This window comes from Musa acuminata, chromosome BXJ3-5, assembly GCF_036884655.1.
Source record: "Musa acuminata AAA Group cultivar baxijiao chromosome BXJ3-5, Cavendish_Baxijiao_AAA, whole genome shotgun sequence".
NCBI classification, from domain to species: Eukaryota; Viridiplantae; Streptophyta; class Magnoliopsida; order Zingiberales; family Musaceae; genus Musa; species Musa acuminata.
The window spans coordinates 7,876,139-7,903,084 of record NC_088353.1 but is presented as its reverse complement, the minus strand read 5'-3'; the positions used below and the strand labels follow the sequence as shown (position 1 = coordinate 7,903,084).

Sequence of the window (26,946 nt, the reverse complement as noted above, 5' to 3'; positions counted from 1 at the left end):
GAGTTGAGAACTCAGTTCCTACCGGAGAACACAGAGTTCGTCGCAAGAAGGAAGTTGAGACAGCTCCGCCAGAGTACCACCATTCGAGACTATGTGAAACAATTTTCTGCATTAATGCTAGACATATAGAACATGTCCGAGAAGGACAAGTTGTTCAGCTTCCTTGATGGTTTAAAGCCATGGGCTCAACAGGAACTAAATCGAAGGAATGTCACCGATGTGGTCGGGGCAATTGCTGTTGCAGAAAGGCTCACTGACTTTGTTTCCTCCGAAGACCCAGGGAGAAGGAAACAATCTTCAGGCAATCGACCTTTAAAACATTCTCGAGGGAAAGAACTCGGAGGCGAATAAAAGAAGAAGAGTTCCCACAAAGGGCCAAGCCCAAAAGGCAAGGCCCCGAGACCTGGCGGATGCTTCTTGTGTGGAGGGCCACACATAGTGAGGGAGTACCCACAAAAACAGGCACTCAATGCATTAACAACATCCATCCACCCTCCCAAATCAGACAAGGGCAAGACTGTCGCTCTTAGTACGAGTAGTTCTGAAGCCAGCAGCGACGATGAGGAGTCGCAAGGACCCCGGATGGGAGCCATGCGTTTGTTGAACGCCATACGGGGTCAAGTGGGGGAGAACCCGAAGACAAGGCAACAAAAAGAAGGAAGTGGCGAGCTAATGTATGTTAACATCAAGCTCAATGGCCAAACAACTCGTGCAATGGTGGACTCGGGCGCTACCCACAACTTTATAGCCGATCGAGAAGCAAAGCGACTTGGGTTGATCTTGGAGAAGAGCCCAAGTCGAATGAAGGCGGTGAACTCAGAGGACAGGTGAATCTCCGGATTAGCAAAGGGAGTTCCCATCAAGATCGGAACATGGAGCGAGAACACCAACATGATGGCGGTGCCACTGGACGACTTCCAAGTAATTATTGGAATGAAGTTTATGCACGCGGCGAAGTTGGTGCCTATGTCGTTCCTAAACTCCTTGTGTATGATGGAAGGCGACGACCCCTGCGTGGTTCCTATCTCTCGGAGAGGAACCAAGGAACCGCAACATGTATCGGCATTGCAACTAAAGAAAGGGGTGCGAAAAGGTGAATTAACCTTCGTGGCTGTGATGAAGCTAGAGCCACTTGACGAGAAGGCCATTTAAGAACCTGTTGTGGTGGCGAACGTCCTGAAAGAGTTCAATGACGTTATGCCACCCGAGTTGCCGAAGACTCTTCCACCACGCAGGGGCGTGGATCACAACATCGAGCTGGAGCCAGGAGTGAAGCCTCCAGCGAGATCACCCTACCGCATGCCCCCGCTAGAGTTGGTAGAACTCCGAAAGCAGTTAGGCGAACTGCTAAGTGGTGGTCTCATCTGCAGCTCTAAAGCACCTTTCGGGGTTCCAGTTCTCTTCCAAAAGAAACAAGATGGGAGCCTCCGACTATGCGTCGATTACCGAGCCCTTAACAAAGTGACAATGAAGAACAAGTATCACATCCTGCTCATTGCGGACTTGTTCGACCAATTGGGCAAAGCCAAGTATTTCTCAAAACTCGACCTTCGGTCGAGGTATTGGCTGGTGCGCATTGCTGAATGCGACTAAGCGAAGACTACTTGTGTGACCAGGTATGGAGTGTTTGAGTTCTTGGTGATGCCCTTCGGCTTAACCAACGCTCCAGCCATGTTCTGCACTCTCATGAACCAGCTATTCAAGGAGTATTTGGATAAGTTCGTAGTCGTCTACTTGGACGATATCGTCGTCTACAGTCAAACGCTCGAGGAGCACGTCAAACACCTTCGGACAATTTTCAAGGTTCTCAGGGAGAACACTTTGTTCGTGAAAAGGGAGAAATGCTACTTTGCTCAAACCGAGATCTTATTCTTGGGACATCGAATCGGTGATGGCTCTATTCGGATGGATAAGTCGAAGGTGCAAGCGGTTGCGGAATGGCGAACTCCAAAGAAGGTGCTAGAGTTGAGATCCTTCCTTGGTTTCGTCAACTACTATCGACGCTTCATAGCGTGATATTCGAAGCGTGCAACTCCACTGACGGAGTTGCTGAAGAAGGAGCAGCCTTGGAAGTGGTTTGACAAATGTGAAATAACATTCCAAGATCTGAAGGCTGCTGTTTTGGAAGAACCGGTGCTCAAATTGCCAGACTATGGAGAGTCCTTTGAAGTCCATACAAACGCTTCAAACTTCACTATTGGGGGAGTACTCATGTAGGAGGGTCATCCAGTGGCTTATGAGAGCCGCAAACTCAACGAGACCGAGCGGCGGTATCCAGTACATGAGAAAGAGATGACAGCAGTGATCCACTGTCTATGAGTTTGGCGACACTACCTCCTCGAGTCGTGATTTGTGCTGAGGATGAACAACATCGCCCTGAGCTATTTCCAAACTCAAAAGAAGCTCTCCCCAAAATAGGCGCAATGACAGGACTTTCTGGCTGAATTTGATATGGCAATGGAGTATAAGCCTGGGAAGGAAAATGTCATGGCCAATGCATTGAGTCGGAAAGTGGAGCGTGTGAATGCCACACAATTGGAGGGTAGAGGCCAAGCAAGTCAATTGCACTCCAACTTCCTTTCCAGGATCAGGGATGGACTGTATAGTGACCCCCATGCAGTTATCTTGATGCAGCTCATCAAAGAAGATAAGGCACGACGATTTTGGGTCCAGGAGGGACTCATTTACACAAAAGGGAATAGGGTTTATGTTCCCCGAGTGGATAATTTGAGGCGTGAACTCTTAAAAGAGTATCACGATTCCCTTTGGGTCGGACACCCAAGTATTCATAGAACGTTGGCTCTCATGGAGAGGGCCTTCTACTAGCCGAAGATGGGGACTGATGTGGAGGAATATGTTCGAACATGCCTTACTTGCCAACAAGACAAGGTGGAGCAGCGGAAGCCGATGGGACTTTTGGAGCCGTTGCCCGTACTAGAAAGGCCGTGGGAGAGCATTTCCTTGGACTTCATATCGAGCTTACCACTTGTAGGGAGACTCGGATCGATACTCGTGGTGGTCAATCGGTTTTCAAAGTATGCAACTTTCATTACTGCTCCCCTACACTGTTCAGCAGAAGAGGCGGCCAAGCTGATGATGAAGGATGTGGTGAAGTATTAGGGAGTCCCGCACAATATCATTAGTGATCGAGATGCTCGGTTCCTGGGACGATTCTGGACCGAGCTATTCAAATTGTTGGGGTCAAAGTTATACGTCTCTACAAGCCTCCACCCCCAGACGGATGGCTAGACTGAAAGGATAAACTCGCTCTTGGAGCAATATCTTCAGCACTATGTGAGTGTCAACCAAAGAGATTGGGTGAAGCTATTGGACATTGCCCAATTCTCCTACAACTTGCAGTGGAGCTCTGCATCCAACAAGAGCCCCTTCGAGATCATCACAGGACAACAACCGTTGACTCCGCACACCATGACAATTGGATATACTGGGAGTAGTCCGTCAGCCTACCATTTCGCAAAGGAGTGGCATCGAAATGCAGATATTGCGTGGGCTTACTTGGAGAAGGCGGCAAAAAGGATGAAGAAGTGGGCAGACTTGGGAAGGCGACAACAAGAGTTTAAAGTTGGCGATTTGGTGTTGGTAAAGCTCCAACCAACATCACTCTAATTCTTTAGGAACAAAGTCCACAAAGGATTGATGCGTAAGTATGAGAGGCCCTTCCCAATTATCAGCAGGGTAGGCAACGTCTCTTTCAAGTTGCAACTGCCGGCGTGGTTCAAAATTCACAACGTTCTTCACGCCAACAACCTAAAAGCCTACCACTCGGATCCGCAAGATGCTTCCCGAAGTGTTCCAACTCGGTTACCTCCTATCACAGCCTCCTACGAGAAGCGAGTTGAAACCATTCTGGCGGACCGCAAGATAAAGCTACCCAACGGGGCTGAGCAAACAGAGTACTTGGTGAAGTGGCGAAAGCTTCCCCGAACTGAAGCTAGTTGGGAGCCTGAAGACGCCCTACGACATGAAGAAGAAATCATCAACAACTACCAACAAGCGTCGACAGTTTAAGTGGGGGAGAATGTCACGAACGGTCATCGCGCACCCACAACAACTCCGTTCAACGAACCGTTCGTCGCTCTCATCTACATGTACAACTACTTGGCAGCCTGTTTTGCCTTGGTTTTGAGTCATTTTGCTTGTAAAAGTGTAAGTTCGAACAAGCTGCAACGTTATAAAGCGACCGCTCACCGAACCGAGCAAAACAGCCCCAAAACAGTTTCGTTTTCGTGTGCCGCGGGCTGATTTACGGAATCTGCCTCCACTCACCAAAACATCAGCCATCTCAGCCCCTTGGAACCCCCCGGGTGGCACAGGGCTGGATGGGGCTTCGGTATAGTACCGGGCGTTGAACACTTATTCGCAAGTTCACACGTTGCCTTGACGAGAACTTGTTGTCATGCTCGGGACTCGGTGAACAGTTGTTTGTGGGCTTGCAGCTTTTCGTTCAACCTTCTAAAGCCCTTGTTTTCCCCCTCTCCCTCTTTTCTCTTGTGCACGCAAGGTGCTCGCTGAATTGCTTGTAAAGCTTCCCCTCTTTTCGCGAGACGTCGGGACTTGTCCGTTGCTCGTTCTTTCGAACTAATCAACTTTCTCTTTTACAGGTCCTTCGAGACCTGCGAGAGATTACAAGTGGGCTGATCTTTGCGGAGCAATATCGCAAGGGCAAAGCGCAACTTAGGCAACGCAAGTTGAGTTCGCGCCTTGGCCGCAAGGGTGCCTCATGTCTTAGACAATTCCAGCTAAATCCGTGACAATATGTCGTTACAGCCTGTGAAAGCCAAGAATTTGAAGACAAAAAACTATAAATAAAAAAATAATCGATATTTTATTGTTAATCAAGCTAGGATTACAACATCATGTTCCTTCCTGATGCAACATTCAACAACATATGAATACAAGCAAGCATTCGCATTCAAAGAAGAAAGTGATCAATGATGTGTCGTATGACGTCTTCGCCATCCGAGTGCATGAAGGAAAACTTGGCCTGTCAGACAACAATTGTTGGTACATTGTAAGTAGGGTTGGTGGATATATGATACGCATGGCTTGGAAGGCAGTGCTGACCTGAATGACACTGTGAGCAGCATACCGAAGTCTGCTGCCGTGGAAGCTGACATCCACTCTTTCCCATGACACGCGTGTGAGGCCTCTCACTAGCTTCTCTGCAAATATGAGAATCCATCCATCCATCGTTAACCACATGCAGTTTCTTAAAATGTCAACCAGATATTAGTGGTTATTATGGCCCTGATGTTATAGACAAAAACTTATTTTAAGCATGCATGAATATGACACGTATCTGATAGGTTAAGCAGTTGTCAGCCAACAAGATTATAAAGAAATTTGTAGATTGTTGTCCAACTTAATAAATCAGAAAGTGACAGCCACGTATTGACCGATTTTGTTACTAACAAGATTCCATTCCATGCTGCTATTTGAATTCGACAAGTACATGTGGTGGGCAGAGAAGTGGCCTGCCCCAACCACACAAGAATTTTGAGGCCAGATCGAAATTTTTTGTCAGAATTCATTCATTCATACAACATTAAAGAGAAATATCAGTAAGACTATCTATATAAAAAAAAGTTCATGGGTTTCATCTTAAGAAAGCTCTGATAGAAAAAAATGTGTTTATCGTGACATACATGGCATGCAAATATAGTGTCTGATCCATAAATCATTTAGTGCACTTTGTTTTTTGATAAGTTATTCTTAAACTTTAAAGAAACAGAGATTGCTATTGAAAACCATATATCTTACACACGGATGACCTGTTACAGCAAGGATGTAATTGTTCTTTCATAAGAGCAGGCATGAAAAAATAGGTACACAGAAAATACAAATCCTACCAACACTTTCTGGAACAACATGGAATGAGAATGTTGCTCATAATAAATATCAAACACCTTGAATACGAAGTAACAATGATGTTGCTTACCTTCCAACATGTCAGAGTCACCATCCATAAGTGAGAGATCAGCACACTCGTCAGTGATGCTTCCTTTGGATTGTTCTTCATATACAATATGTGGATAGTTCTCACTCAAGGAACCCTCCCACTACAAAAGAAAAGGTCACGATTAAGTTAATACAAAACAAAACACAGTAGGACCATAGTCATTAGGGAAGAATATGCAAAACTGGAACAATATGAATCTCACAAAATAAATATAAGACATATCTTACTTTAGGCAACTCTGAGTTCCGTCTGATAGATGACGTCCTCCATCCAACTATATCTTGAATTCATCTTGTAAAGGAAACAATTACTTTGTTGCTAATGTAAGTCGTGAACAGTGAACAAAAAACATAGAGAATATGCACCAAAATGTTTCACACAAAGGATACGGTCATAGCCAACATTGGCATACGCCACTCGACGTTTAAATGCTTGCAGACCAGACCTATATTAATGATTTTAACACACACATCACGCAACGCAGAGGATCAAATGTACACCTCGCAACTTTGAATTTAGCTAAAGCAACAAAGACAAGCAAAGATGGAAAGTACATGAAGCAAAGGTCATCATAATCATCCACCATCTGCTGCAACAATGGAGGCTTTCCTTCATCATCATCAGTCAGAAAAAGATGTCTGCCTGTTCTTCCAAATATCCAATGAATAACATGTGAAGCAACTTTCTCAATAGCAGTAACACCAAAAAGAAAAGGAACCTGCCAAACAACAACAACAATCTGTAATGTCCCAGTTAACTTGGTTCCCTGCATGGATCTTCTTCTTCCATTGGTCCAATTTATGGCAACATTACTAGTCAATCTAAGAATCAGTAAATCTTGCGAACCTACAACAAAGTGTTTCACAATTATCATAAGCAAAGCTTACAGAATTGTCATGCGAATGCAACAGTTCAGAGGAAATTTTTTTACTGAAGAAAAACAAAAAATCAGTAAGCATAACGATTCATGCTTTGGAAGTTGCAGCACAATAAATATTACCAGCTGTCAATGAGCAAATATTTAGCAGTATGAGACATGTAAATAGTCAGTTCAAAGAACATTTCAAGGAGGAAAGATAATAGTTGTGCAATATGTACATGAAGCAACCTGGAATTGTTAAACGGTGCATGCCTATTCCGTGTGAATGCTACACAATGTTGGATGCTACATGTTCATAGAATAACAGAAGCAGATTTTGGAGCCTAGTACAAAGTTCAATTCATTGAAAATGAGAGATCCATTGTGCAGGTAAACTTACAAAGTCAAAAACCATGAATTAAACCCAATAATACCTCATGGAAAGATAATCTTGCAGCACAAAAAAAGATTCAACCATACAAACTCCTACTGATGCCATGACAATCTGCATGGCACAGGTACAGGGATGTTCTAATCAAATGCATGCCATCACATTAACGGAACAGCTGCATGGTACTGGCCAGCATGTTGACACAGGCTCCCACCACCCAAATATCATAGAACATGAATCATTATTGTTATCCACCATCACAAATATAATATGTTGATTTTGTACATGAAGAAAACACAGACAAATGCAAACAGTGAACATGTTATTCTTTGATCCAAGACAGTTTATTTGGTGATTTGAGTAGCATGTTTTTACATTAATCAGTAGATAAGATAGTTAAAAGTCAAATTAGAACTTGATGCTCAAACTAATTTCTTTTAATCCCAAGCATATAAAGTGAAGACCCATATAGGCCACATGATGAGGAATACCTGCTTATTTCCCCTGGAACCAAGATGAGGTGTAGCAACAGTTATGAAATTGATTGCTTCCAGGCCACATATGGTTCCACTAGGAGAATCATTATGGATATCAAGTAGAGGGTCCTCAATAGTTTTCCTCCTAGTGGGACTGTATAGTCTCCCAATTGCATATCTTGCAACCAATCCTCCGACCGAGTGTGCAACAAAAGAAATCTTTTGAAGTTCTGGCCTGCTTTTGACTACTTCAGCAACCTGCTCAAGAAGGTTTTCTTAAGACCAAAAATAAAGGCATGAAAAATTTTGTGTTTATTGCTAAGAATTATGGAACAATTTAGGAAATTCAGAAATTATTAAATTGAAATGGTTGCCACAGTTATGGTGATGTTGTCTGAGTGGCAAACTTACCTCTTCTGCTAATCGCTCACCCATAACATCAACACCATCTAGTGATAACCTGTGCATGTTTCTTTCACTGCCTGGAAGAAAACATTGGATAAGTGGCTTGGATGTTAGAAAATAGGGAGGAACTCAATCGCACCATGAACTAAATCTTGTATAAATAGCAAGTAATTTGATACATATACAAATACTAAAATTTATGACAAAGACAGTATAATGCCAATTCTAAAATATTTAGTGCAGATTTTATAAAAGGCTAACTAATCAACCATGACCGATCTTGAACTCTTTTACACAAAACAACAGAGTCTATTTCATAGAACTAATCATCCATAATCATATATGTCAATTGACCATTCTGACTACAAATCAGATTCTCACTGTTCAAAAAACCAAATTCCATTGACATAATAACTATGTAGTAAGGGAGTCCATACTTGAATAGAAACATATAGCAAGCGAAGTATATACAGATACTCTGTCTCCTGGTTGATTCTGCTGCTTTTCCTTATCAGACTTTAACTACCATGGAGAAGTATGCTAGATATGTTTCTACAAAACATTCAGAGATATGAAAAGAAACTAACATACTTAATGATAGCAAATAACAGGAAAATTGCTTTCGGAGGTAACTGAACACATACCTATTCATCATCACCATTTTTAAGCATTCTTGCAATTCCAAGTGAAAAAAAAAAGACAAAATAGTATAATGCCATGTGAATGATACACACACTGATTATGAATTAGATTCACTTACAATGAATTATGACTTTATCTGGAAGCATTCTAACAAACTGGTTTGCTCCAAATTCCCAATCAGCGACACTGCAAAATAAGATAAATTGAATAACAATGATGAAAATGTCTGATTTGGTCAAATATATAATAGCACACATAAGTGAAGAGTCAAATTAATCATGTAGGACACAGTTGGAAGTAACATCTTTTTCCACAGCATTATAGCAGAGAAGAATACTCGGGGAATCCTGTATATAATTAGCTTTCTTTTCCAACTATAGAGAAAAAGAATACCTGAATCAGTCATTAAGACAATGTTTTTCTTTTGCATCATAACAGCATATAATTTACAGCAAGAAGATGAAAGAATATCCTTAATATAGAGCTTATATTTCACAGAAGAAACAAGAACTCTGATATTCACAGAGTTAGGAAGACGGCAACATCTTGAGGTCATTCCCCTATCAATCTCTAACTGGTCTATTTTAAGAGTTTAGAAAAATACAATTCAACACGTCGTTGCTTGCAATAACTAGTTACTCCAGTCTTACCAATCAACTATATATGACACCATCATCAAATTAAACATGAAACCATTAGAAAGGGAAGCTGCATGACTATCTTCCTTATCTAGGGGATCTTCTCCATGGATCTCCAAGAAGAGAGACATAGAGCTTCTCTAACTTGGTGGTTGTATAGAGCCTAGGCATCTAAAAGTTAGGATCTTAACAGGATCATCAACTATAAATGTCATGATACTGTCTAAAACCTATTCCATGTGCGAATTCAAAAGTCCATATTTTTTTAATTAGGTTTTGCTTCTATAATCCTGTTTTCTCTTTTAATTCTCAATGGATATTGATATCACAAGACAGACAATCAAGTCTTCCTGCAGATTTCTTTTCTACTTCAGTTCTATCCAATTTATGACACTCGAATTGGGATAATCAATCATCAACCAAATCAATTTTAATCAGAAAGTGATGAAAGGCTCTTTTTTTAATAAGTAATAAACACTCATGACAAGTTGATAACAGCTGTTGATAGGTAGGATCAAAGCTAAAAGAAGGATTTCAAGTAATGTCAGAAGACTTGAAGATGCTTAACACAAGGAAACAAAAAAGGGAAACCAGTGACTCCAGACACTGCACTTCAGCAGCCGCGAAGAACAGAAAGAAAAAAGAAGCTAATGAAGTTCAGAAATCAACAAAGCTCCAGCACTGTTTGGTAAATTGGTAAGAATAGTTCGTTCACATCTTGATAATCTAGTGTGATTGCAACCCACTCCTTGCCTTACGCTGGCTACAGGCTCTCTACACCTTGAGGAGACGACAAAATACACGATTACTAACCTAAACTTATAGTAGTGATTTTTTTTGGAAAAACCTTAAGAAAAAAAGCATCATAAAATCTAAGATATCTGATAGAACATCAAAATTGAAAAAACGCAGAGCAAAAAGTCAGAATATGCCAGCAATGCTTTCGCCCATATCAAATGAAAGGGCTAAGTGGTCTCTCTTTTTCTTAAGAAAAGGAGTGCCTTCCGTCTCCGGCAATGTTCGAGCATTGGCCTTTCAACTGAGACTCTTCAAAGAGCATAAAATAGACGTCAAGGAACTCAATTCCGTAGGTATTGAGCAGAACCACCGTCAAGGATAACATGACACACCCGATTGACCCAGTGCGCACGCCATTACCCAGACCGATCCCCTCGCACCCAATTTCTCCTCAGAAACTCAACCCAGGGGTTTCAGACAAGTCACATCAAGAAAAGAAGTCCAATACCTTCCAAGGATTCCGTGGACCATCACCACGAGATGATCAGCGGAGGAGGACGGGCAGCTGTAGATGTCGGTTCCGCCATCGACGGGCTCGGAGCAGACTCTTGCCGAGTCTCCCATCGATCGCAGCTCCTCCCTCTCACAAGGGCCTCACTGACCAGCCAGCAACCGCAAGAAAATGACGCGCCCCCGAGGAGAGAGAGAGAGAGAGAGAGAGAGAGATTAGGGAGACGAGCAGCAGAAGAGGAGAGAGAGAGAGAGAGAGAAGAAGGCTAAAAGAAGCTGCAGGAAAAGGGGAAGAAAGAACGGACGAGATTAATTGATATTTGTAGCGAGGGGAAGGTGGGTAGACACGAGGGTCAGCAGATAAGTCGGGGAGCCGCGCGAAGGCTATTTCCCCTAAATATTGGGCCTTTTCTTCTGCCACGTATTATGAGAACCGTCGGATCAGCAGGAGTCTCTCGTATTCACCATCCAAAAATAGGCACGTTTCGATATAAAGCTTGGTTGACATAATAATTCAAGAATCAAAATGGTTAAATTTGATCACTAATAATCTGAGATAATATTTGTGTCCGAAAAGGGAAAATATGTCGAGAATCGAAACTTGGAATGAGAAAAAAAGAAACTATAAATTCAATTATGTCTTTTATTCTTGTCACATAATTATATCAAGGATTATTTATCTGATAAAATCTGTCCGATGAATAAGTCGTTATGTGTTTGTTTGCTTTATCCGTTAAAAGTTTAAAGGACTTTAGTATTTGTTTAGTAAATTTAAAAATGAAGAAAAGGAGTAAATATGTGTATGTCTTTCTCTTTAAATATTATGCTAATATAATATATCTGATAGAGTCTTTGTCAACACATAGCACAGGTAGTAGTAGGTGTTTAACAGACTCCACAAGTCACGTCTAATTTAGGGGAACGTAATAATAACTATATCATATGCTCCTTATTATGTTCTAAGTGAAAAGGTTTGCTCACCTAACAGCACAATCATTCATTGTGTTAGGACCTCCGTGTTGTTATCTATATTTGAAAATGATTAATTTATATTTTGATTGTAGGGCAGACAAATTATGCCAAAAAGGATGCTTTTAGATGTGTTTTTTTTTATCTTGGACTAAAATATCATAAGAAGAAAAGAACGTTTTGAACATGCTCAATTGCATCGAACGGTTTAGAAATTTTTTATTGTGGACCGATACATAACGCACAAGAAAAAAATGATTTTGGATGCGTACCTTTGCTTCCTTAGAAGATGGATTGCACAGAAATGAGATACAAATGTTTTAAATGTTTTTTTTATCATAAATGAATGTGAATTGGATGCTTTAAAATATATATTTTTATTTATTTATTTTGAATGAACTCACTACATGTAAAAAAAAAAGGCGTATAGATAGCATAAAATATTTTATACAACTTTTTTTTTTTAATCTTAAACGAATGTACTATTTGTAAAGAGAATATTTTTAAAATATAACAGATGTTTATAATATTTTATATCTTATACATTCAAGAAATAGTCGACTCATATTATCTACGCATTATGATGATGGGCATACCTTTTATATATTTTCTTTATCAAATTTATTGAAAGTGTATATGTGAGGGTGGTGGTGCTGCTAAATCTCTTGTATATTATATTTTTTAGTTAATTATGATTATTATTTTAATTTTTATATTTTAAAAATAATATTAAAGATTTCTATATTTATAAAAATAAAATATTTAATTGTCATTAATTTCATCGACGAAAAAAATTATACGTGTAAAAAAAAAGTGAATGAAAAAGATAAAAATATAATTTTATTATTTTTTAAATTATTAATTTTATATAAATTTCTCGATCAATTTTCTCTTTCCCTCTTTATTCGAACCCGTTCACCACTCACCTACTCAATCGATGAGCTCCCAAGGAGAAAGTATGTCTCAACATTCTTTTAAGTCATGTCATCGTCTCCTAAATGCTGCAACTGATGGCATTCCAATGAAAGTGGGATTCGAACAAGTCTACAGTCTTCTTGTGTGGGGATGGTGCACTCCTTACAGTGTAGCTATCTTCCATCGTCGTCAGTGTTGTCAACTCGATTCCTCTGGTAGATGCCACATTCGTATTGTTTTGAGCAATTGTGGCAGAAATGTGATGTTATGATGTCTTTCTTGTATTCGATCAGATTGAGACAAAAATGTCAAGTGCTTGCAACTTCCAAAGATCATGAAGTTAGTGGGACTTGGATACACTGGTTGGTTTGTGTATTACAACCTACTCTTCAAGGTAAGGCTTAAGATCTAAATTTTCTCATCGATATTCTTATAAGACTCAAAACTTCCTTCATTAGATTTCTCTGTTTCAGCCAGCATTAGTGAGTTGATGATCACAACTAGAAGAGACTAAGACATACAAGTGGATTCTTACTAAAACAAAATAGTCATAGCTGAAGTTTGAAGTATGCACGTTATCTCAACTTTGGTGCATATCTACTTGTTTATCGTCTTCAGAAGCTTTGCTTGTCATTCACAAGGATAATAGAAAAGAGTTACCCTCTTTTCAATTTGCTCACCCGTCACCTCGTCATTCCTGCCTTGGTCGGTGTTTGCTATCTATATATATCATGTGCATATCCACTTGTGCAAAAATGATAAAGAAGATGAAATCATTTCTATATAGAACTCACTCCACTGTATAACTCAATCTAGAGAAGAGCAATGGTGAGTTGCAGGTACCGACAAGCAGATTGGAAAGAAGAACGACGGACAAGTAGGTGCAGCAGGTGAGCGGGTGCGACGATAAGCAGGATCAACAATAGGTACGATAGGCCTGACATTTTTTTCGTTAACAAAATTGACGACAAAAGGATAATTAAAATTAAATATTTTATATTCATAAGTATAGGAATTTGAATGTTACTTGTTTAAGTATAGTGAACATAGTTAATTACAAGGAATAATATATAATTATCTAAGTTACTCGATTATTGGTTGAGACTTGATTATTTTTAATTATTTTTTTTTTCTTTGACAACAAATTACACCGTTTCTTTCAAATCAAAAACCACCTAATGTCGTTCCAAACATCATCTGGATGGAATCCTTCTACTAAATCACATTTAAAGGAGAGTAAATAACAATACAACATAAAAAAAAAATTAAGAGCACCCATTATTAATACACGTACACATACATCATCAATAATGACTAACAAATGGATGACTAAACTCTCAGGATGAATAGATCTTCTAATAATAACACTCGACAGTATATTTTAATACAAGATCTCAAAATAAGTGAATCCATATTACACTCCCAAATAAAATGACATCATCATAGAGATATATCCCCCACGTCAAGCAAGAGACTATTTAGCTGTCATGTCTCTTAGTTCATTAATCTCCAAACCGAGTACCAGCATTAGTTTCCCTGCCCCTTGGTTCAGATCAATATCTATAATTAACATCATGTCATCAATATTATCATATAACATACATAATATAATATCATAGATAACTCATCATGCAATCTAATGTATCAAAATATCAGTGTATAAAAAATAACATAGGATGCAAGTATACAGACATCACTAAAGGAATATATATATATATATATATATATATATATATAAACACAATGGGTATTCCAACTCAAGAAGATACATACATAAATAGTTCCGTATTCATTTAACAAGTTTATGATAAAAAAATATTTCATAAATTTATTTTATACGGTATGATTGTCAAAAATCAACATAGTATACATATCAAACTTTAATTAACACAAAGTAATGACCATGTGAAAAGGTAATCGCTCCATGATTTATTTTAATTAAAAGAATTCTTATTTTTTTTAAAAAATATTTTTTTTCTTTTTTATTAATCAATATATTAAAAAAACATATTTACTATTACTCCTTTATAAACATGATCATTTGTTATGTATATAAGATACGAGCTATGAGTTATATACGAGCTATGTATATAAGGACATTTTACCTAGAAAAAATATTTAATATTAGACTTTTATCATTTAATGTTGCTAATTAATTTTTACTTAAGGCACTAACAGCAATGGTAGCGGAGAGATGATTGACTCCTCCTTAGTGAAAGTTGTTGTCCATAGACAACGATGCATAGGGGTGATGAGAAAGGACAAGCGACGAGAGTAGAGGGAGGAGGAGGAGAAGAAAAGGAAGGGAGGAGACCAGACGTTGCTCATGATGGGAGCAAGAGGCAACGATGACAACCCCGAAGGCAATGGATGGAATACGGAAAGATGTTTTCATTAAATTGATTAAAAGGATAACACTATGTAAAAATCAATTAGGGGCATCATTTAGTAAAAGCTTAATGCTATGGCTTTTTCTAGATAAAATATACAGAAGATAATGAAACTATCAAATATTAAATATATATAATTTACGTAATTCAAGACCCTTTATCTACTTTCACTTTCTAGAAAATAATAGAAGATAAAAATAATTATTAAAAAAACTTTATTAAAGAAGAGAAGAAGCTTTATTAAAAAAATGAAAATGTTTTAATACATTAACATGCTTCCTCTCCTATTTATACAAATTAGGAGAAATGATTTCCCTCAACAGAATAGAGATTTTTCTCAACAAAATAAAGAGATTGAAGAAATCTTATCTTCTATCACACTTATGCTCGTTATCTTATCTTCTATCACACTTATGCTCGTTAATATTGCCTTATGGAAAGGAGTTTTTCCTGAATCATTAGAATTTTCTTCATCATATACAGTATGAAATATTTACATGTTTCAGCTCAAATTTTCCAATATGAAATATTTACATGTTTCAGCTCAATTTTTCCGTTGCGTATTCCCGCCTTCTTCCTAATTTTCACTATTTGAAAGTTTTTTTTTTGCTTTCAGATGTGTCTCTGTTTTTCGGTGAACATCCCTCTCCTCCTATCCTCCAGACAAGGATCCTTATTCATTGATTCCCCCCTCTTCTTCCTCTCCTCTCAGAGTGAAGGATAGTATGGTGAATTCTATTATCACTTCATCTTTAATCTCTACAAGATCCTCAGTTTATCCAATCGAGGCATAGGGTAAAATGACAGTTTATCCTTCTCTACTTCCAATTACTCAAAGCAGATTCATTCATGGTGCTACAAATGAAAACTTGAGCATAGATTCTAATTATAAATAATTTGAATAAGCACTCTGATATAATTTTTCTCCTTTGTCTATTGAGTTTGAACCTGAAAAACTAATTGAATGTTGAAGTCAACGGTCATTCATTGTTCTTGATCAATTCTTATGGAGGCCTCCACCTTTAGGTGTGATCAAATATATTGTTAATAAACTTTGATCAAAGTTCTCACTAAAGAATTATAGTGTAATATTGCGATTAGTCTAAGATTAAATTTAATTTGTAAAAGTATGATGAGTATACTATTATAAACTTTAGCTTAAGAAATTTAATCATGGTTTAGGTCAAACAAAGTTGATGGACTAGTTAACTTATTAGACTTGAGTCATGACATGTGATATTAGTTAGTCTAGTATTTCAGTATGATAAGGGGATTCCAAAAGGAAAGGATTACCCACGGATAGAGTTAGAGGATTCTGTTAGGATCAAAAGCGGCACTAATAGGGGAGGGGTGAATTAATGCAGCAGTAAAAACTACATCGGTTTGAAAAACTTTCGTACGATAAAATCTAGTTTCGACGAAAGCCATTTCAGAAAGATCTTTAAATTGAAAGCATATGGAAGTGTAGTTGATGTAAAGTAATGAAGGCAGTTTACAGTTAAGATAAATAACAAAACAGAAATACAAGACATATATTCACTTCTCTGATTCCTCTTTCGTCGAGGCCACCAGCATCCACTATCGATCTTCCTTTAATAGGCGAAGATTAACCTCCTTCTTACACCCCTCTTCTCCTTTTACTGGGTTTAGGAGACAACCCTTACAAGCACTCACTCCTCCTAAACATAAGACTTAGAGGAGGGGATTTCTCAAATGATTGCAATAATATTTCTTCACTTTTAAACTCTCTGTGCTCGTGTGTTTTAACCAGGGATGAGAGGGGTATTTATAGGCTTCAAGTTGATTCAAACTTGAAGCATAAAAACATCTCATCCCGGGTTTCCTAGGTTCAGGCGGTACCATCGCTTGTGTTGGGCGGTACCACCGCTAGTGTCAGTCTGACACTAACACTGTATTGGGTGATACCACTGCCTAGTCTGGCGGTATCATCGCTTGGCACTAGGCCACTGGGCGGTACCATCACCCAGACTAACGGTACCATCGCCTGACATAGTCTCGAAGATTGTGCCACGACAATGCCACTTCTTGGGTCACTGTTTGGGCCTCTCATTGGACCCAACACAGTCCTTACATGGGCCAAACTGGCTCCTAATTGGGTTGGCCCAAATCCAACCCCAACTACATGCTAACTACGAATTCTAAGATATTTTCTAAGCTAAACAAGTCCGTAAGTCTAGTTTCTTCCGATGAGCTTCCGGCGATCTTCTAGCGAACTTCCGACGATCTCTCGGCAATATTCCAGCGGATTCCCGGCAACCTCCTGGACTTCATGATTATCTTCTTGGCGAGTTTCGACGAGCTTCTTTAGCAAGCTCCTGGACTTCTCGACTAGTTCCTGTAGAACTTTCGATGAATATCTAGTCTTCCGACGAACTCTCAAACTCCCAACGAAATCGCGTCCTTGACTCCAAGACTTCATTTTTTTTATGCCTTGCTATCATAGTTAATCCTGCATATGTAAAAACACATTTCAATCTAGACAATTAATACTAAGCATTAATCATGTTGTCCGGCATGTCATTGGTCCCTCGACGCTTCATCCGATTCTTCGACGCATCGTCCTCTCTTGCAGCCTATTGCCCAATCGACTAGTTGACTCTGCGACTCTGATATCCTTGGCGTAATATCTGCTCTTCTTGGCTCGATGCCCAAATCCATAGCCTGAAGCCTTCTGTTGATACGTCGATCGATTCTCTAGCTCGATGTCGAATCTTTTGATATGTTTCTCTAGCCCAACATGATTCTTCCTGCTTTAATTGTCTTATCCTGATCGAAGCAACCTACGTCACTAAAAATGCAAATCAAATCATAAATATTTATCAATTGGTTTCATCATCAAAATACGAGATTCAATAGATTCATCATGGCGTGGAGCTACTATTAGGTTGTACCTCACATGTGCTAGTCATAGGTGCCCTACAAGCCAATCACGTGAGTGATGACACATATGACTTGACATTCAGTCTTTTTACTTATTATTATTATTTGATATTTTTTCATTTTATATTGCATGTTGCATGAATATATTGTAATATCCATGGATCTATGCAATGGAAATCGAATTGTGATGAAATCACGATAATGAAATCGATTCGCTATTAAACATAGATCCTAAATAATCCTAGGTTACTCAAGAGGGATATCAAGATAATCGAACAGACTAGTATATTGTATACCCATCCATATGATGGATGCTGCTGGTCTCATAGCTATGCGTGTGGGGACACTAGGGATACAGTATATGTGCTCATTGGAGAATGAGTTCACTGATTGATTCGCTCACGGAATGCTAGATGATTGATGATACCTTATTATCAGACAATGATTTTGACATCCCAATGGTGTATCTAGTCCCTATACTTGAGACACTTAGGATGTCCTGTATAAGTACTCTATTCTTTGATATTAGATTTATATGTCTGGAGGTTCCAGATATAGCATAGCCGGTCATTGAGAGTAGTAGCTAACCTTACGGGGGCTATTGAGTGTCGATCGAGGATCATCTGTTCTCGGTGTCATGAGAGGAATATCTCATGTGTTCTTGCTCAGACAAATCCCTGGCTAGAGTCATTCGAATTGAGAGTAAAAGAGTTCTCCGGAAGAATCCAATTAGAGTAAGACTCGTATAGAAATTGTATGGGCCTAACAACACCATATCTGGTATACGATTTCTGAGACATTAGATGGAAGAGAGACTATATGTACACGATAACCGAGGATAGATAAGTCCAAAGGATTGGATTTCCTTATATCATTTGGAGACTGCGGCGTAGTGGCCTAGTACATTCGTAGTCGATGGGCCTAGGGGGTCACACACATATGGTAGACGTTGGATGAGTAGAGATTCAGATGTGAGATATTCGTTGGAGCCCTTATCTTATTGGATATCTAATAAGCACATAAATTATTGGATCTTATGAATGAGATCTAATAAGAGCTAATAATATATTATTGGATAGAGGCCCACTAATATAAGAGACTTGGGTAGTTGGATGGAGATTCAGGGGTTAAGTTGACATAGTGTCTATATAAATATGAGGGAACCAAAGACCCATAGGCTAGAGGTTCCACACGCAAGGAAGAGTTTTTGACAGTAATTTAAGGAGCATCTTTGTAACCCATGTTGTGTGGATCACTGCCAGGGGAGGAGGAGGACAGTTGACCTCCTTCATCCTCTCCTACAGATATAGGGCTATGTTGGGCCTTGAAGAGGACGTCAAGCTCTTGGAGTAGGAAAAATTATAATATTACAATTAGTCTAACATCGGAAATGGACAATATTAAAATTGGCTTGTAAGGGTCAGATGATTATATTATTATAAAATTTAGTTTAATTATTTTGACTAGTGATTTGGTCCAACAAAGTTGATAGGAATTTCTTATCAGGCTTGGTTTGTGATAGATGGACCATCGAACTCTTAAGCACCCTAATTTTCAAATGCTTAGGCTAATCGAATGCATGGAATTGGTGCTTAAAAACTTGCAACCCATGGAAATGGAGAATGTGATGAGAGGAAGACATCTCACGATCATTTTCTAAGTGGCCTCATCGGCGGTGATCGAGAGATATGACCAATGCAAAGCTCAAAGTTGTCACCTCAATTCTTAAGCGTAAGAAGCAATGGATGTCTCTGCCTTTAGAGGAGATGTTAGATTCCTACGATGATTGTTATTGAAATCTTTATCTTTAGAGAAGATGCTAGATTTTCTATAGTAATTGTTATTAGAAACAACTACCTCCCTCTCTCTCTCTCTCAGTCTTTCCAAGTGATCCTTATTAGTTGAAATTATAGGGGAGCTAAAGCATAGGTTTGTTAGGGATTGCTTAGCTTAGGTTTCCATTTAAATATAGACCTAATTTACTTTGAATACAATAAATACATATAAGAAAATAATAAGGTGAATAAGTTAATTCAATCTTAGAGTCGTCGATCCTATAAGGGGTTCGTTCTTCGAAAGCATCTAGAGGAATTATACATACTAGCTTGGAATCATGAAATAATTGCCATCCATGTGTTTTTTCTTTCTATTTATAATGCATTCATTTGACAATTTAATTTAAGAAATCCCCTCCATGACTTTTTATCGGTGATTTATGTAGATTTGATTCATAATAAACTTGTCTATTGGTAACTTCAATTTGTATTGTCTATTGGTTTCTATTGTCTATTGGTTTTCATGATCTACCTTCGTGTTTGATTGGTAACTTCAATTGTATGCTTCACCTTAAAGACAAATATGATGACACTTTATTTGTGCTTTTTGATAATTTATTTCGATCGAGAAGAAGAGTCTTTTTATTTAGAATTTATTGATCCTAAATTCATTTTGTCGAATAATAAAAAAAGGGTATGCTAAGATTTGGGTTCAGTTAAATTGTATGCTTGGCTTAACTCTTTTGGTAACTTGGTTGTACATCTTCCTCCTCCTTATGTTTTATCTAACCACTATACTTTTTCTTATTTAAGTGAATGATAATCCCAAAAAATTATTTAAATCTTAAAATTTTTGGATTGATCAGGAAGAAACCTTAGCGGTGCTTTCAAAGTGGAATTGAAATTGTTTATGTAACTTGGATGGATAATAACTTAAATCTTGTCAAAAAATTAAAATTAAAATTAAAGTTGGCTTCTCTTTATAACAAATATCAAGCTCTCCTTCGATAGGTTAACATAAAATATTGAGCCATAGATAAAACTAGATGGATTAATGATGAAGATCATAACACTAAATATTATCATAATTCTATCGGTATCTATCTGTAGGAGGCAAAATCAAATTCTCATCAAAGATGATAATTATATTAAAATCCACCCAAGTGAAATTAGAGAACTCTTTGCTTCTTGTTATAGTAAGCTTTGGAATAATAATATTGAACACTACATTGGTCTATAGTTAGTTAGGTGTATTTTTTATAATGCTAATGTTAACCTTATTAAACTCTTTGAGGATGAGAAAATTTATAATGTCATTAAGTCCCTAAGGATAAAAAAAAAGTCTTAGGCCTGATGGGTTCACAAGTGAATTTTATCAAGGGTGTTGGGACTTTATTTGTGATCTATGAGTACAATTTCATCAAAATTGGACACACACACACACACTATATCTAAATTGGACACACACACACACACACTTATAGATTTACATTTATATCTAAATGTAAAGACCATAGCATAGTTTTGACTTTTAAACCCCTTTTTTATGCAAAATTAATTATAAAATTCTTGCTAAAGTATTTGACTAGTAAAAGTATATATATATATATATACGTTAATAGCTTAAGAGATGACACACTTTTACATTTACTTATAGGGGCAAGAATCATTGATTGAGTGATCATTAAGATTAGAAAAAGTTTAAGATCAATATTTTTCGTGGGATGTCGTGGTTAATGCTTTTTTAGTATTTAAGTTTTCTCCCATCTTTATTTGTATATCCACTTCTCACTATGCTTGCTTAATTAATGGGCTCCCCTCCCTATAATTCAAAGATTATAGGGGTATCCATAAAAAAAATCCCTTCTCTCTCCTATTTATATTTTTTTAAAGCTAATTACTTCCCACCTATTAAATAATGCCTATGAGCAAGCTATCACCATTTCATTTCAAGAATAAATATAAGATTTCTCACTTAATATTTATCAATGATATTTTTCTTTATTTTTATGTTAATCATAAATCGTACAATGTTATTTTGGATATCTTTAAGACTAGTGAACTTTTGACCTTCTAAAATATTAATACTAATAAAACTGAAAATATTTTCCTTTGCCACACTACTAGAAACATTAGGAGTAAATTTGTTCTATATTTAATATCAAAGAAGAAATTTTCTATAAGTATTTAGGAGAATTCTTAAGGAGATTAATGAAGGTATTCTATTGTTAGTCGATGTCAAACTATTTCTCTCTCAATAAGGTAGAGTTATTCTTTAAAATGTAGGTGGTTTGGTTGCGACTCCTATTCATTGTTTATTCAGAGACACGAGGGGATGTCAAGCTTGGATATTTATTATATACAAATCTAATTGATCAAAGAGGAAACATAATAATTACTAGAATAGCAATTAGCATTTGGTATATAATAAATATCCAAGCTTGACATCCCCTTGTGCCCATACGAAGATCGATGACCATCAAAAAACCTAGAGGCATCAAAATGGCTTCTTCAATATAACAAATAGAAGAATTTTTGGATTACTCGTGTGTGGAAGATGCTATTTAATATATTATCTATCATTGAAAGATTACATCAACTAGGCAATTTTCTAATGCAGGTGTGTTACCTTAATGAATTTATTTGTTCATGAATTACTCTTTTGCTAAATCTATTTGAGCGATTGAAAAAGAACATAGTGAATATTCGCATGATGGGGAATGACTTAATGAGAGTTCTGAGGTGGATCGACAAGGCTCATTAATTTTGAGCTCTTTAATTTTATATACTTTGTGATTTATATGAAAGTATTTTTTAAAGGGGAAAATACTTCTCCTCCTCCTATTTTCTATAAGATAATTGTATACATTAGGGATGGAATAAAGCTAGAATAATCTTCAGAATCTTTAAACTTGGGTTAAATAACAAATGCATACTGAGGATCAGCTCAAATTAAATAGAGATGACTCCTTTGATTATGTATCAGGGGATGAGGTTGTCGGATTTCTTATTCATACTAATAATGGGGGTGTTCGATTTTTTTGTTAGTACTAATTGTTAAGCAATTAATGCATCGTGACTAATGAGTTAGCACAGCTTGATTCATGGGCCAATGTCGAGAGTCTTCGGTCGGTTGCTGTCTACCGAGGTCGGTCACACCCTCAGGACGGGGCGTCGGCATCGGAATATTGATTGACATCTCTCTCTCGATTGGGATGATCTCATCTCGGGCATAACCGCCTTCCTGGACAGAAGGCCCCCGTCGGGTGGTTATCGACTGTGGCCCCTCGATAAGTAAGTCAGCGTTTGGTCCCTATTTTTCGCCTCCCCTTGGCCAGATGCCGGCCAGGGGTTCTTATACTACTGTACGAGCCACAAGTCAGGAGCCGATCTGTTGTGACTCAGGCAGAGACTGATCCTGTTGGCCGAGTGACTGTTCTCAGGTTTAGGTTTAGGGCCGGCGAGTCACAAGTCGGGAGCCGATTTGGCGCGACTCAGGCAAAGACCAGTCCTGTTGGCCGAGTGATTGTTCTCAAGCTTAGGTTTAGGGCTGGCGAGTCGCAAGTCGGGAACCGATCTGGCGCGACTCGGGCAGAGACTGGACCTGTTGGCCAAGTAATTGTTCTCGAGCTCAGGTTTGAGGATTGATAAGTCGCAAGTCGGGGGACCGATCTGGCGCGATTCGGATGAAGACTGGACCTGTTGGCCAAGTGACTATTCTCGGGCTCAAGTTTAGGGCCAACGAGTTGCAAGTCGGGAGCCAATCTGGTGTGACTCGGGCAGAGACTGGACCTGTTGGCTGAGTGATTATTCTCGGGCTCAGGTTTAGGGCCGACGAGTCGCAAGTCGAGAGCCGGTCTAGCGCAACTCGGGTAGAGACTGGTCCTATTGGCCTAGTGAATGTTCTCGAGCTCAGGTTTAGGGTCAGCGAGTCGCAAGTCGGGAGCTGATCTAGCGTGACTCGGGCAAAGAATGGACCTATTGGCCGAGTGACTATTCTTGTCTCAAGTTTAGGGCCAGCGAGTCACAAGTCGGGGGCCGATCTGGTGCGACTCGGGCAGAGATTGGTCCTGTTGGCCGAGTGACTGTTCTTAGGTTCTGGTTTAGGGCCGGCGAGTCGCAAGTCGAGAGCCGGTCTAGCGCGACTCAGGCAGAGACTGGTCCTGTTGGCTTAGTGATTGTTCTCGGGCTCAAGTTTAGGCCCGGCGAGTCGCAAGTCGGGAGCTGATCTAGCATGACTCGGGCAAAGACTGGACCTGTTGGCCGAGTGATTGTTCTCGGGCTCAGGTTTAGGGCCGGCGAGTCACAATTCGGAGCCGATCTAGTGCGACTTGAGCAAAGACTGGACTTGTTGGTCGAGTGACTATTCTCGGGCTCAGGTTTAGGGTTGGTGAGTCATAAATCGAGAGCCAATCTAGTGTGACTCGGGCAAAGACTAGACCTATTGGCCGAGTGATTGTTCTCGGGCTCAAGTTTAGGGCCGGCGAGTCGCAAGTCGGGAGTCAATCTAGCGTGACTCGGACAAAGACTGGACCTATTAGCCGAGTGACTATTCTCGGGCTTAGGTTTAGGGCCGACGAGTCATAAGTCGGGAGCCGATTTGGCATGACTCGGGCAGAGACTGGTCCTGTTGGCCTAGTGACTGTTCTCAGGCTCAGGTTTAGGGCTAGCGAGTCGCAAGTCAGGAGCCGATCTGACGCGACTCGGGCAAAGATTAGACCTGTTGGTCGAGTGACTGTTCTTGGGCTAAGGTTTGAGGATTGATGAGTCGTAAGTCGGGGGACCGATCTGGCATGACTCAGATGAAGACTGGACCTGTTGGCCGAGTGACTATTCTCGGGCTCAGGTTTAGGGCCGATGAGTCGCAAGTCGGGAGCCGATCTAGCGTGACTCGGGTAGAGACTGGACCTGTTGGCCAAGTGACTATTCTCGAGCTCAAGTTTGAGGATTGACGAGTCGCAAGTGGGGGGACCGATCTGGTGCGACTCGGATGAAGACTAGGCGTCGTTGGGTGGCGCGTCGGGGTTTGCATGGGTGCCATAGTGTCACATGGCATGCTGAGTGGAGCGGCGGAGGGCCTGGGGGGAAATTTCCTATCACGTGTTGCTTCCGGTGGGAGATCTCTCATCACGAGCTGCTTTCGGCGGGAGAGTCCTTGTCACGCGCAGCCTTTTGGTGGGAGATCTTTCGTCATGAGCTTCTTTTGGCGGGAGCTCCAGGGCTAAAGAATCTGGGGGATCTAGGGAGTTATGATGGGTTTTAAATACTGTGACCATCTCTCTCCTCGGAAGCCCAAACGTCGCCTTGCGGTGGATTAGCCTACTCTTTATAAGCTTCTTCCAGAACAGTTGCCATCACTTTCTTAGTCCTTCGTCTTGTGCCTCGGCTCCTTCCTTCCAACCATGAGGTCAGGATGTCTTTGTCTTTCTCTTCATCTTCTTCTTCCTCATCTTCCTCTTCTTCATCTTCTTCTTCTTCATCTTCCTCTTCTAGGGGCCCGGGGGTTGAGGTTGTCAGTTTATCTTTGGGTGGCACGCCTTCGAAGGTCGCAAGGAGTTCTGTCGCACTTGAAAACCTCAAGTTGTAGCATGATGTAGACTAGGTGGTGACCAAGGAACTTTTGGGGGCACTTTGGGATCGCTATTGCATCTCAAAGTGCTATGGTGTTCACGCCCCTCGGCTCGGTCAGTGGCCATATGATCAGTTTCCCAACGGATTTGGGCTGATCGTGGGTGCCCTCGAGGCGGGACTGCGGTTCCTATTGCATCCCGTTATTGAGGAGTGCATTCGTAAGTGGGGAATATCGCCATCCTAGATGGCGCCAAACTCTTAGCGCTATCTGGTGGCTTTTCTCGGGGAGTTTCGGGGAGCAGGGATCGAGTCGACCAGGACCCTCTGCTAGTCATAGGTGCCCAACAAGCCAATCACGTGAGTGATGGCACGTGTGACTTGATACAGAATCTTTTTGCTTATTATATTTTGACGTATATCACTTTATAACTATTGCATATGTGCATATATATATTGTGATGTCCTTGGATTTGTGCAATGGGAATCGGATCGTGATGAGATCATGATAATGAGATCGATTCACCTTTAAACACATATCCTAAATAATCCCGGTCATAGGTTACTCGAGAGGGACATCATGATAATCGGATAGACTGGTGTACTGTATACCCGTCCATATGATGGATGCAGCTGGTCTCATAGCTGCTCGTGTAGGGACACTAGGGATGCAGTACAGGTGCTCATTGGAGAATGAGTTCACTGATTGATCCACTTACGGAATGCTGGATGGTTGATGATGCCTTATTGTCAGACAGCGATTTCGTAGTCCTAGTGGTGTATCTGGTCCTTAGACTTGAGACACCAAGGATGTCCTGTATGAGTGCTCCACTCTTTGATACCAGACTTATAGGTTTGGCTGTCCCCAGATCTAGTACAACTGGTCATTGGGAGTGGTAGTCGACCTTACGAGGGCTATTGAGTGTCGACAGAGGATCATCCACTCTCGGCGTCATGAGAGGAATATCCCATGTGTTCTTGCTCAGACAAATCCCTGGCCAGGGTCATTCGGGTTGAGAGAGAAAGAGTTCTCCGGGAGAATCCGATTAGAGCGAGACTCGAGTAGAAACCGTATGGGTCTGACAACACCATACTCGATATACGGTCTTTGGGATATTAGATGGATGAGGGACTATAGGTACATGGTAACTGAGGACAGACAGGTCCAATGGATTGGATTCCCTTGTATCGTCTGGGGACTACGGCGTAGTGGCCTAGTACGTCCGTAGTCGATGAGTCGAGTGAATTATTACAGAGATAATAATTCACTGAGTTAGAAAGAGTTCTAACAGGTATGACTCACGGCCAGCTCGATATTGGGCCTAGAGGGTCACACACATATGGTAGGCATTGCGATGAGTAGAGGTTCGGATATGAGATATCCGATGGAGCCCTTGTCTAATTGGATGCAGATCCAATACCCACTAGGGAAGGACCCATTAGGGTTTGACACGGGATCTTTATAAATAGGAGGGATTCACAGCCTCATAGGCTAGAGTCTTTGCTTGCCTTTCCTATTCTCCTCTCCCTCTCCACCTTAGAGTAAGCCTGGAGTTTTGAGGAGTGTCGTCGCAACCCTGCTGTGTGGATCACCGCTAGAGAGGAGGACGCTTGACCTCCTTCACCTACTCCTAAGGATCTGTAAGGAAACAAGGATATACGATCTCCCTAGGTAACACAATCTCTATACGCAGTTTTGTGTTTTGCGGATTTTGCGCACCAATCTTCGCACGACGACGAACATCTTTTTGGGAATCGGGGAATTTTGTTTTCTTGATCTTCCGCTACG

At 39.9% G+C, this 26,946-nt stretch overlaps 1 protein-coding gene across 2 annotated transcripts; it reads right to left on the bottom strand.

Annotated features, from left to right (window-relative positions):
- Nucleotides 1–4,823: 4,823 nt before the first annotated feature.
- Nucleotides 4,824–10,930, bottom strand: LOC135583700 (lipid droplet phospholipase 1-like). Of its 2 annotated transcripts, none has more exons than XM_065150912.1 (10): nucleotides 10,638–10,930; nucleotides 8,872–8,939; nucleotides 8,118–8,188; nucleotides 7,722–7,964; nucleotides 6,535–6,698; nucleotides 6,370–6,425; nucleotides 6,208–6,260; nucleotides 5,960–6,080; nucleotides 5,086–5,183; nucleotides 4,824–5,005 (listed from the first exon to the last, which is right to left on the bottom strand). In XM_065150912.1, exons 1-10 carry the CDS (start codon nucleotides 10,751–10,753, stop codon nucleotides 4,934–4,936), a joined length of 1,062 nt encoding a protein of 353 aa, XP_065006984.1. In that variant the 5' UTR covers nucleotides 10,754–10,930; the 3' UTR covers nucleotides 4,824–4,933. The 2 variants fall into 2 exon arrangements, with proteins under 2 accessions (XP_065006984.1, XP_065006985.1); XM_065150913.1 differs by lacking the exon at nucleotides 10,638–10,930 and adding an exon at nucleotides 8,549–8,663 and having other exon boundaries at nucleotides 8,872–8,945.
- Nucleotides 10,931–26,946: the final 16,016 nt, after the last annotated feature.

Coding starts and splice junctions, on each gene's coding strand:
- LOC135583700 (XM_065150912.1), bottom strand. CDS start 10,753: ATGGGAGACTCGGCAAGAGTCTGCTCCGAGCCCGTCGATGGCGGAACC. Junction 6,699..7,721: donor GTTCCAGGGGAAATAAGCAG/GTATTCCTCATC, acceptor GTTGTTTGGCAG/GTTCCTTTTCTTTTTGGTGT. Junction 5,006..5,085: donor CTGCTCACAGTGTCATTCAG/GTCAGCACTGCC, acceptor GTTGTCTGACAG/GCCAAGTTTTCCTTCATGCA.